At 31.8% G+C, this 12,600-nt stretch overlaps 1 protein-coding gene across 3 annotated transcripts in view; it reads left to right on the top strand.

Annotated features, from left to right (window-relative positions):
- LOC111696571 (liver carboxylesterase 1) overlaps positions 1–11,959 on the top strand; it is a 38,951-nt gene extending 26,992 nt beyond the window's left edge. For all 3 annotated transcript variants that reach the window (XM_023466209.1, XM_023466211.1, XM_023466210.1), the window contains exons 20-33: positions 1,169–1,255; positions 2,264–2,320; positions 3,269–3,316; positions 3,844–3,945; positions 5,138–5,202; positions 5,306–5,371; positions 5,721–5,758; positions 6,326–6,374; positions 6,631–6,727; positions 7,776–7,867; positions 8,397–8,429; positions 10,074–10,288; positions 10,359–10,415; positions 11,275–11,959. In XM_023466209.1, the coding sequence (XP_023321977.1) occupies positions 1,169–1,255; positions 2,264–2,320; positions 3,269–3,316; positions 3,844–3,945; positions 5,138–5,202; positions 5,306–5,371; positions 5,721–5,758; positions 6,326–6,374; positions 6,631–6,727; positions 7,776–7,867; positions 8,397–8,429; positions 10,074–10,288; positions 10,359–10,415; positions 11,275–11,415 (1,147 nt within the window). In that variant the 3' untranslated portion in view covers positions 11,416–11,959. The remainder of the gene's footprint in view (positions 1–1,168; positions 1,256–2,263; positions 2,321–3,268; positions 3,317–3,843; positions 3,946–5,137; positions 5,203–5,305; positions 5,372–5,720; positions 5,759–6,325; positions 6,375–6,630; positions 6,728–7,775; positions 7,868–8,396; positions 8,430–10,073; positions 10,289–10,358; positions 10,416–11,274) is intronic.
- Positions 11,960–12,600: the final 641 nt, after the last annotated feature.

Below are 12,600 nucleotides of genomic sequence, written 5' to 3'. Positions count from 1 at the left end.
AGGGTGTACCATAGTCACAGTACTCCAAGGAGTATAGGGTGTACCAAAATTTCAGTACTCTCCAGGTATACAGGGTGTACCATGGTTACAGTACTCTCCAAGTATGCAAGGTGTACCACAGTTACAGTTATAATCTCTAGGTATACAGGGTGTACTATAGTTAAAATACTCTTTAGGTACACAGGGTGTACCATAGTTACAGTCTTCTCCGGGTATACAGGGTGTACCATAGTTACAGTAATCTCCAGGTATACAGAGTTTACTACAGTTACAGTAATCTCCAGGTGCAAAGGGTGTACTATAGTTACAGTATTCTCCAAGTGTACAGGGTGTACCAAGGTAACAGCTCTAGTGGTATAAAGCTGTACAATGTAATGCACAAGTTGAAATGATATATATTGAAAAATAAGGAATGTTTTATTAAAGTTTTAATTGAGTAATGATCAGAAAAATAAGTTCGCATGGTGAAATTGTAATTTTAGCTTTTCTCGAATGGTTGTGAACTTGCAAGTAAGAGTATTTTCTGAACTCTTGATATGTTTCTATGTACAAGCTGGTAACAGATATGTTCCTATTTACAAGCTGGTAACAGATGTGTTCCTATTTACAAGCTGGTAACAGATGGTGTTTTTCATTTTTAACAATCTCTTGACCCATAGAAAACATATATTTCACAGATGATTTAGTCAATGTCGTCTTTGTTGTCGATTCTGCCTCGCGAATCACAAGTTGAATCAAATAGTGATCAAATATTCTACTATAGAAAGCAATTGGTAATTGGTATTTAAACAACTAATCAAATATAACAACTACACATTTAATATTTGGATCTTTATTTCATCCTTGAAATAGTTTTTCTATGTTCTGTTCTGGAATATTCTACCATTCCTACGTAGTTTTCTAGATCTGAATAATATTTGTGTCTAGACTTCAGACCAGTATTGTTAAATTCGAGGTTATTCATAATAATCTCTTTACAGATATATATCGGGAGACATGTTTTTATCTTCATTTTTGTAAACAAAAACATTGTTATCATCATTTTTATGAAGTCGTTGGGTAAAGAAGTGACACCAAGTTTTACCAAAACAATTAAAATATTTGTTAAAAGTTTACAAAATAAAAAAATTAACTTTAAAAAATTTTTAATTAACGTTTTTTTGTTTAGAGGATTATTTAAGCGAATTATTGCGCACAGTGGAGTTGGAGGGTTTTCCCCAAGCTATCATCAATATTCACCAGAACAAGCAGTCAAGTAGGTGTACAGGCAGTCAAGTAGGTTTACAGGCAGTCAAGTAGGTGTACAGGCAGTCAAGTAGGTTTACACGCAGTCAAATAGGTTTACAGGCAGTCAAGTAGGTTTACAGGCATTCATGTAGGTTTACAGGCAGTCAAATAGGCTTACAGATGCAGTCAAGTAGGTTTACAGGCAGTCAAGTAGGTTTACACGCAGTCAAATAGGTTTACAGGCAGTCAAGTAGGTTTACAGGCATTCATGTAGGTTTACAGGCAGTCAAATAGGCTTACAGATGCAGTCAAGTAGGTTTACAGGCAGTCAAGTAGGTTTACAGGCAGTTAAGTAGGCTTACAGATGCATTCAAGTAGGTTTACAGGCAGTCAAGTAGGTTTACATATGCAGTTAAGTAGGTTTACAGGCAGTCAAGTAGGCTTACAGATGTAGTCAAGTAGGTTTACAGGCAGTCAAGTAGGTTTACGGATGCATTCGAGTAGGTTTACAGGCAGTCAAGTAGGCTTACAGATGCAGTCAAGTAGGTTTACATGCAGTCAATTAGGTTTACAGGCAGTCAAGTGGGTTTACAGGCAGTCAAGTAGGCTTACAGATGCAGTCAAGTAGGTTTACAGGCGTTCAATTAGGCTTACAGATGCATTCAAGTAGGTTTACAGGTAGTCAATTAGGATTACAGATGAAGTCAAGTAGGTTTACAGGCAGTCAATTAGGCTTACAGATTCAGTCAAGTAAGTTTACAGGCAGTCAATTAGGCTTACAGATGCAGTCAAGTAGGGTTACAGGCAGTCAAGTAGGTTTACAGGCAGTTAAGTAGGTTTACAGGCAGTCAAGAATATTTACAGATGCAGTCAAGTAGGTTTACAGGCATTCAAGTGGGTTTACAGGCAGTCAAGTAGATTTACAGATGCAGTCAAGTAGGTTTACATTTGCAGTCAAGTAGTTTTACAGACAGTCAATAATGTGTTTAATGTTAATAATTGTTTACTTGATTATTTGAAAGACTGCTAATTTTAGGTTTGGAGCTAAGTCAGCAGCTCTGATTGGGTGTACTGATGTAGATTCACAACTTAGGTATACACTATACAACCTTCATAAGAAACCTAAAAGAAATATTTATTTTTTATTTTTGGTCTGCCGATATTTCTAGCTTTCATTTATGGGACGATTAAACCAAATAAAAAAGTGATTAACAGTTTATATAGAGATCTTTAACTTTTTTGTAAATTTAAATATGAAAAATTAGACCCGAAAAATGTATACCTTACTATAAATCCTTCAAAATTGATTTAAAAACTAATTTACAAAGGTTTTTTAATATCGAATTTTTTCAGGCTAAAATATTCAAATCTCTATTTTATTATGAATTATACAGTGTATAAAAGTTATAAACCATTTACTTGTCGACTTTTATGAACTTATATTTATGAAAAATAACTTACATAACTTTTATATCTAATATCTATGAAAGAATAATTAGGTTTACTGTTTGTAAATTTTGTAAATTTCTCTTCAAATGATGGACATGTGGATGCAGTTTAGAAATCCATAAATATGTAAATTAACCAGACTTGTCATAACATCCACAATATAGTACAGGGTGCCCCAAAAAACATGACAGATGAGAGACGGGTTTAGGATCATCTTTAATTTTTTCAAGCTATGTGCTGACAATATGTAATATTTTTCAAGCTATATGCTGACAAAATGTAATATTTTTTAAGTTGCGTTATACCTCCCTTGTAACTTTAAAACCTACAAAAAAAATTGAATGTAAAGACAATTTTATAATTCATAGAACTGTCAGCGTAATTATAAGTGACCCTTCTTGTAAAGATAACCGACAACACCCTATGCGCAACGGTACCAATATACAAATGTACCGTTTTGAATCGGGCATTAAGTTATGCTCACATACTCTTTAATAAATTAATGACAACCTTCAAGTCTTCTCTCATTTTTCACGTAAATCCCAGGCAGGGTAAGTTTTAAAATCTCTAAATAACATAGAAGTTATTTCAGCTGTTTGAGGAAGAAACCGGTTTCTGAGATAATGTCGATGGATGTCAGGTCAATGTCTTTTTATATACTTTTTCATATTACTAAGCTCTTCAATTTCAGAATTTCTAGTCAAAATTAAATCTTTTTTGTGGTAACCGCCTCTTGTTTCACTTCACAATTTATTATATTTACATGCAAAAAAGTATGACGTTCATTATTTTTATTTGTAAGGAAACTAACATAAACAATAAAATGTTTTCATACAGAAACATGTATATGTGTATCAATATATACAGAAACATGTCTATGTATCAATACAGAAACATGTATATGTGTATCAATATATACAGAAACATGTCTATGTATCAATACAGAAACATGTATATGTATCAATACAGAAACATGTATACATGTATCAATACAGAAACATGTATATGTATCAACGACGATTTATTTTTGCACGTACTTGAGTGTAAAACAAATCTAAAGAAGATAAGAGATCACAAAGTCGTCTTTGTAATTTCGCTTAAAATTAACCTTTTATTTTCGGCCAGATAAGAGTGCAACAACAATATTTAGATTTTATGTCTATTTAGAAATGAGTTTCTGTCCCAACCTGTTGTTGATGGAAACTTCTCCGACTCTCCCTTTCTTCCTGCTGAACCTAAAGATCTAATTAAACTTGGAAAATATGACCGGTAACAATAGACTTACTACAACTGTGGAATAGGAAGACGACATTTAATCAATATGATTTTTTTTTGATGTTGTCATAAAGCAAATAGTTTTACAAGTAGGTTGAAAATCAACCTATATTAAGTGAAATGGGTTTGTGACATGTATAAACATTTTCATGTTCATTAAACTATTTGAAATTATAATTTAAGTCTAACAGTAGTTTTTCTATTTCATAGTTTTGCAGGTCTCCTCATTGTATGTTCTTACTTGATAAAAAAAACATATGGTAAACATTTAAATAAATAGAAAAATTACAAAACAAAAATGTCATCATATCAATTGAAATTAAAAATACTTTTAGTTGATATATAAAATTTAGGATGATATTTTATGCTTTAACAAAGTATTTAATTATATGGCTGATTTTATATTATTGATTATTATGATTTATCAAGTGCTGAGCTGAGCTGAGTGTGGACCCATAAAATTTGTATTTTGATAATGCCATTTTGAAAACTGAATAACTACTAAATATTAATACCTATGTACTGGGGTCATACAAAGGAGATTCAATCTTTATTCTTCTCTATTAAAAGATTACCATAAATACAGAGTCCTCTTATCCTTTGTCCAAAAAATCGTATTTTGGAAAGTAATTAATTTATGTAATTTTGGAATTAAAGAGACTGTAAACGTAATTCCAAGTGACCCTTCATGCAAAGATTTCAATGCCCGATTAACAGCAGTATCGTTGAAACCCTTAATCTGATCTTTTCTGAGACATAAAATGTTTAGTTCTGTAAAGGAACTGAGTTTTTGTCACAAACTCAAATTGTCTAATCCCTATATCTTTACATCTGATTATGCAAACCTTTGATATTTCAAACTTAGATAATTTGGTCTAACAGAATTCATAGCTTGAAATATCAAAGGTCTACTACATTGGGTAGCAAAGATATAGAGATTAGAAAAGTAGAGTTTGTGACAAAAACTCAGTTCCTTTATCCATTTCTGCATTTATAAAAGAAATGCAAAAGTCACTTTCAAAGGGAAACCGCAATAAAAATTAACACTTAAAAACAAAAACATTGATATCTAATTTATACCTGTACTTTCAAAGGTACCGTAGTAAATCGGGGATTGCTATCTAAAAGGGTTTCGAATGTAAATGCCGACAATTCCTACTATGCATACTAAACAATATTATTTCAGAGACGTTGATGTTCTTCTTGGGTTTAACAGACAAGAAGGTCTCATGGTGACATCACTCTTTAAAGGAAAATTCAAAAATCATGAAAGTCCAGTGCAGAAAAGCTAACGTTTTTTTAAATTTCAAAAATAAATTTTTTTTTAATTTGTGATTTTTGTTTTGTTTGATAGACTATCCTCTTCTTTACACTGCAATGGCGGCCAGTTGGCCGGTTTTGGGGCCTTTTTCTTTACTAGGTGAAAAAAAAAGTTTACAGTTGTAGGGAATCAAGGATTTAAAAAAAATACTAAGCAAATTCCGTACAGTCGTCTCTGAAGTCTCATTCTTTGTGGGTAACCCTGTAGATATCTGATTTTTTTTAACGAAGGGAATTGAAACTTAGTGATTTCAAAGATCATACATAAAAGATAAAAAGTTGTTACATTTTTTATGCTGGTGAAAAAAAAAACATATTTAAAAGTAAAGAATTTTTAAAGAATTTTACAAAAGGATAAAAACACGACAAACAACTTGTTTTTTAGTGTAAAGGGTACCATTAGCAAAACATTTTGGGAAAAGATTTTAATTTTGTCAATTCTATTTCAGGAAGACACCACTCTGAGATTACAGAGAGAGATAAAGAGGAAGAACACGATTATCAAATATAACTTCATTTATTAAATTTGATATTAAATATTGTTTTAGCTAACATTTGTCTTGTTCCCCTACAAGGACTGAGCTTTGTATTTTAAAGTGAATTTTTACATTCACAAAAAGGCTATGCCCGTTTTACAACACACCCTGTAATTTTAATCTTTATCTAATCATTATTCCAGAAGATATGTTCGTATTTTTAGATTAATTTAATGTAATTACGCAAAACTTGACTGTAGAAAAATAAATTTGTATTAAAAACCACAGGAATTGAGTTTTGTCACAAACTCAAATTTTCTAATTTCTTTATCTTTAAAACCGGATGGTGAAACCTTATATATTTCAAACTTAGACTATTTGACCTAACAGAATTACTACTTTGAAATATAAAAAAGTCTTCATCATCAGGTTGCACCGATATAAGGATTAAAAAAATTAGTTTGTGACAAAAAATATCAAGAAAACACCCCCCCCTCCCAATCTTAGGTTTTTTCTTTGAACCGGAATTGCAAACATTATCCTTCGTTTTTCCTTGTTTTGACCGTGATCTGGAGTAGATAGCTAATGAAATTTTGAGCTTTTATGTCGGGAATGTGACTGATATAGGTCCGTATTATTTCAAATAATATTTTATATTTTTGTATAAAAAAAGGTAAAATAAACTTGCCAGTATTAAAATGATGCCATGCATTAAAGTTTTTTTTACATAGATTTATAGATAGTGCTTCAGTAAATTGTGAAAAGTACGATTTTTACAAAAAAAGGAAAAAATATTGTTCAAACGGTATAGTAAGCACATTATTGAAAATACACCAATTGTACTGTACTGTACTGTTTTTATCATACCGTACATGTGTTTCAGGTCCTGACAAACTTGACAATATTACTGATATGTACACAGATTCATTTTTTTCATACGGAGTACATAACTTTCTTCATCATCACCTTAAACATACTAGGTAAGTTTATGTACTCACGGAAACAGCACTGCCTGTACAGGGTTTCCACTAAGAAAGAGGCGTCAGAGACGACTGTACAGAATTATCATATTCTATTTCCTTATATATATATATATGATTTCCTAAAATTATACACACTGTTTTCTTTGTCAAATCATTTATTAATTCATTTAAAGAAACTCAAGGCTGTTTTAGGTCGTCTTTACAGTCTCATCCTTTGCGGGTAACCATGTATAACCTTAACTGAATTGATTTCTCATTTAACTATAATGACATGTTATAAATTCAATAACAAGATTAAACCTAACTAAATATCTTAAATTTGGAAATAAATCATCATCATTGTAGTACTTTAGAAAACGCCTCTTTTCGGAAACCCCCAACAGGGGGCAAAGCCCTTGTAAACCCCAAGTTTTTTATTAAAGACCCCAATTTTTCTTCGGAGGCCCCTAAGTTTTCTATCGGAGACTCCTTTACTTTTGAGACTCCCACTATCATCCAATACTGAAGACCCTAATATTCCTTTTTTGAAATGAATTATCTCCAATGGAAGTCTTGGATGCCTAATTGTTGAAAATTGGGAATCTCCGATGAAGTTAAAGGCGTACCTCTGAATATCTAAGAGTCTCCGAACCTAACTAAAAATCTGTCAGCAAATTAAAAGAGGTCTACGATTAAAAGTTTAGGTTCCCAAAAAAAATCTTGGTGTCTCTCGAGAGTTTTTATCTTGCCCTTTTAAAGCTTAATTATTTATTATGTTCCCCCCCCCCCCCCCTTCTAGAATAAATCCTTTGAACATCCCTTGAACACACCTAAAGGATTAAAAAACTTCAGTGTAAAGATTTACATTGAGTGCAAAATACTGGAGTTCCACTTAAACCTAATTAATTAGCCGTCAAGTCCAGTAATTATGCATTTGAAGCGAAAGAAAAAGTATTTTCTGATTTTCACTTTTTACAGAAAATATTCACTGCAAAGACATTACAATGTACTTTGCACTAACTAGCAACACTAATGAGAAATGTTAATAATAAAATATATATTTTAGAGGGAACACATATCAGTTTGTGTACAGCTATGAGGGAGAGATGGGCCCGGGACACAGCGCTGAAATTCCTTTGTTTTGGGCAACACATAAAGGAACTTACGACATTTATATAAATAAAAAGATAAATTAGTCAAAATGCAAAAAAGTAGCGATTAGACAGGTCTCAAATTATCCTAATGATTTTTCTCATCTTTCTGGAGAGAAAAATATGTGTCCAAACTCACGCAACCTCGATTTTCTGCCACTGCATAAAAAAAGACAAAAAACTAATTATCTTTTATCAAAATTATGTTGAATTTAAAATTCAAAACAACTTTGGTTAAAACAGAGACAAACATTGGGGTTTTAAAGATATTTTTATTAATTTTTTAGCAACCAATAAAATTTAGAAGTTTGACAAACTCTATGTTTCAACTTATTTTTTTTAGTGGATTAGATGTTTTATGTTTTCTGTAAAAAGTATTTTTAACTTAATCATCATTATTTCTAGAATTATTCTCCTACGTTGCACTTCTTTCACCTTAAAGAAAAATTTTTCATTTAGAAAATTAATCAAAAGTTTTTAGAATTATTTTCACTTAACTTGATATCTTGTTTATAAATGTCTGTTTTGACCTGCAGGAAAACTGTGGTTGAAGTCGGCTCAGGAATTAGGTAAATTCACAAAGTACAAGTTTAATCTTCCAAGCTTAGATCCGCCTTTGTAATGTTTACAAATGAGTTATTTAACGAAAACTTAAACTGCTTGGTGAGAAAATAAAGGATTTTAGAATTGTAGTTTTAGAATTTTAAAAAAATGGAAAATGCATCTCTCTGTTAAGATGTGTGGTTTAGGTTTAGACAATGCAATTGGAACTGAATGGGATTGTTTACGTTATTTTTACAAATCCTCGTTTTTTGGTCAAAACGTTCACAAGAATAAAACGGTTTCTTTGTTAGAATCTAAATATGTAAATTAAAATTTACAGTATTGAAGAAAAAAATGTAAATGAATTTTAAGGATCTTTATTCAAACTCTTAAATTGACTTCGCATAAAAATTCGATCAAGTGACTCGCCATTTATAGAGTGGCATGTCCTTGGATGAATAAGAATTTTTCTAGCTGAAAATCAATTAATTCTTACAAGTTAAAATTTTATTAGAATTTCACAAGATAGAAAAACGGAGAAAACTCGCTGACTATTGCTCAGATAGATATTTAAAGGGACCATATTGTGATTCGGACATGACATGCTTGAAATCTAGATTTGACCATGACATGCTTGAAATCTAGATCCGGAAATGACATGCTTGAATTCTAGATTCAGACATGACATGCTTCAAATCTAGATTCAGACATGACATGCTTTAAATCTAGATTCAGAAATGACATGCTTGAAATCTAGATTCAGACATGACATGCTTGAAATCTAGATTCGGACATGACATGCTTGAAATCTAGATTCGGACATGGCATGCTTAAAATCTAGATTCGGACATGCTTGAAATCTAGATTCGGACATGACATGCTTGAAATCTAGATTTGGACATGACATGCTTGAAATCTAGATTCGGACATGACATGCTTGAAATCGCACCTTGATAAATTCTTTAAATTGAAGACTTTGTTACATACATCACTTTCTGCTTTCTGAATCCCTTCATACCCTGTAGAATCCCTAGGGATCCAGGAATTCATGCAATCCCTGAAATGTTTATTACAGATAGAATTCTCAAATAAAACTTTTTATTTTGAAAATCTGGGTTTATGAATCCTGGTGACTAGCCTTCTCCATCATACTTTACAAATTGGCAAAGTACAATTGCCTGGGGGGGTGGGTGTCCCATAATGGAGGTTGTCGTCAGATAGGGGGGGGGGGAATTCTTTTTCAAGCTTTTTTTCGATTATTTTTTCCTTAGGCACTGAGTTCTTATCTCCTTATCTCAATAATTTTCAACCTAGTGGTGTAAACCATTGATCATTGAAACTTTGGCTGATAGATCTAGTAAAATTTAGAGTTTGAAATTTTAAAGAATTAATTCATTAGGTCACAAAGATAAAAGCATTTTTAAAAAAGACTTGAGGCGAGTAATTAGTTCCAATGAATGGTTCTGATAAAGCTATTATCAAAATCAGAATCTAATGAATTTGAGCCAAGTCTCAAATTCGACAAAAACCGGTTTTAATTGAGCGCCGGCTTAAATCTTGAGACCAAAATGTATTTAAGCCAAGGCTCAAATTCTTTAAATTCGGCCTCATTTAGCAGTATGCACACATTTCTGGAACAAGTTTTTACTCATAATTTTTTTATTTATTAGAATTATCCCGGCAGTTGACAACAATATGGTCTAATTTTGTAAAAACTGGAACACCCCGGAATCCTAGAGTTAATAAACCCTACCACGCTAGTGTCCATCCAGTATACAGGTCGCCCAGGACATCTCTCCAGGGGAAGGGGGAGGAGGAGGAGGAGAAAACTAAACCAAAATCTATATTAAATACAGATTTTAATTGGACAAACTTGGCCAAAAAGGTAAAAATAAATATATTTATAACAAATATAACTTTTTGCAAAAAATTAGATATTAAAAATATTTGTTCAGGCCGAATTAGATAAAATTCTAAGAATATCAACTCTAGACATTGAAGATTTCTTAAAGGTAAACATTTTATGTTTTTTTAAAGTTTGTATTCTCTTATCAAAAGAAAGTTTGTTTCCTTCTTAGCATTAGTCGGCACAGGTATTACTGATGCATACACTCTAAGAAATATCAAATTTTCATCTAAAACATTTGTTCGTGCACCGAGCCAACTTCAACTTAGTTGTATTATTCTCCAAGAATCATGCTTGAAAGTAAGGAGTAAAACTATGGGACACTTTTTTGATAAAAATTCTCCGACCCAGCTCTGCACCAGTTCTAAGGTTTTGTGATACTATTTCATGATTTTAAAACTAATTCAGATTTTTAATTTTTTTGTGTAAAAATCAAATCACTAATGTGAGCTACAGTTGGCAAAGAAACGTTGAATTCGTAAAAATTCTTAGAAAATAAACCTTGTTTCTTTCTTTGACAAATCATATAGAAAATCCCTTAAATGCTATTGCTATCTATTTAATAAATGTATTAACAAAAATGCACATAATTTAACCGTTAAATCTTATATGTAAAAATTTTTGCGTCGTAATTAAAGTTAAGTAAACTATTGTTAACCCTGTGTATAAGTATCAATAAAATATATTCATTTTATAGTTTACTGTATTTGCCACAAACTCTGATTTTCTATTCCATATATCTTCGCAGATCTTAGATACTTAAATACTTTGAATTCTCTTATATCAAATAATCTAATATCAACGATTTACACCAAAATGTTGAAATGATGTAGAGATTAGAAAATTTGATTATATGGCAAAAACTCCTTTGCAAAATTAATATTTTATTCTATAGACAACATACAAATATGACCGTTTTTTATTTCTATAGCATTTTTTTCATTAAATAATGTGTTATTTTCCAGGTTGACCGAAACCTACGGCTCGAACCTGAGCTACCTGAAGTGCCGGAGTTTCTAGAAATATCGCAAAACTTGAGAATGAGAAAATCCGCAAACTGGGAGAAAAGAATGCGCTTCTGGGAGACTATATTACCAAATATCTAGACCAGATCATGTGATCAGATCATGTGACCAGATTATGTGACCAGATCATGTGATCAGATCATGTGACCAGATCATGTGATCAGATCATGTGACCAGATCCTGTGACCAGATCATGTGATCAGATCATGTGACCAGATATCTAGACCAGATCATGTGACCAGATCATGTGATCAGATTATTTGACCAGATCACACATCTGTATGTGAAAATCTTATGCACCGTTTGTTAACCTGTAAAAAATGTGTCTTTCAGAAACAAAGTATTAAATATTTATTTATTTAAAGAAAATTTGATAATTTAGAATAAAAAATAAGAAAATATCGATTTTCTTCCTTTTTTATGTACAAAATCAAAAATTGAAGAAAAACATTGATTGCGATGTAAAATATGATGAGATCATTTAAATCTTATAAAAAGACTGTTCCTTTAAAGCATATAGTATTTTTATGCATCATAATTGTTATGATATTTCTAAAGTGTAGCCATAATCTAGTTTAACACTTGTATTAAAACCTACTTAAATAAACTAGATCAACAACCAGAATTTTTGTTTAACAAAATCCTAAGTTTGAAATATCCAAGTTATACAACATTAACTATCAAAGAATACATGTTCAGTTCTATTAGAAAAATCACTAATTTTAACGTGTTATCAAGTTTGAGTTCCTATATCAAGTATCAACACAAAAGTTTAGTGAATTTAGCAGATGAAAGATCTGATCCTGAAAATCGAATGGTTACTCTACCGAAAGCTAGTTCGGACCAGAGAGGTGAGAAAAATGTGGCTCAGACGAGAAATAATAAATATGTGGCTAGGACGAGAAGTGAGAAAAATGTGGCTCCGACGAGAAATAATATATATGTAGCTAGGACGAGAAATGAGAAAAATGTGGCTCAGACCAGAAATAATAAATATGTGGCTAGGACGAGAAATGAGAAAAGTGTGGCTCCGACGAGAAATAATAAATATGTGGCTAGGACGAGAAATGAGAAAGGTGTGGCTCCGACGAGAAATAATAGATATGTGGCTAGGACGAAAGTGAGAAAATGTGGCTCCGACGAGAAATAACAGATATGTGGCTAGGACGAAAGTGAGAAAAATGTGGCTCCGACGAGAAATAATAGATATGTGGCTAGGACGAAAGTGAGAAAAATGTGGCTCCGACGAGAAATAATAAATATGTG

This window comes from Eurytemora carolleeae, unplaced genomic scaffold (genome assembly GCF_000591075.1).
Source record: "Eurytemora carolleeae unplaced genomic scaffold, Eaff_2.0 scaffold71, whole genome shotgun sequence".
Taxonomy (NCBI): Eukaryota; Metazoa; Arthropoda; class Copepoda; order Calanoida; family Temoridae; genus Eurytemora; species Eurytemora carolleeae.
Note: the sequence above shows the minus strand (reverse complement) of the source record. Positions and strands in the feature narration are given on the sequence as shown.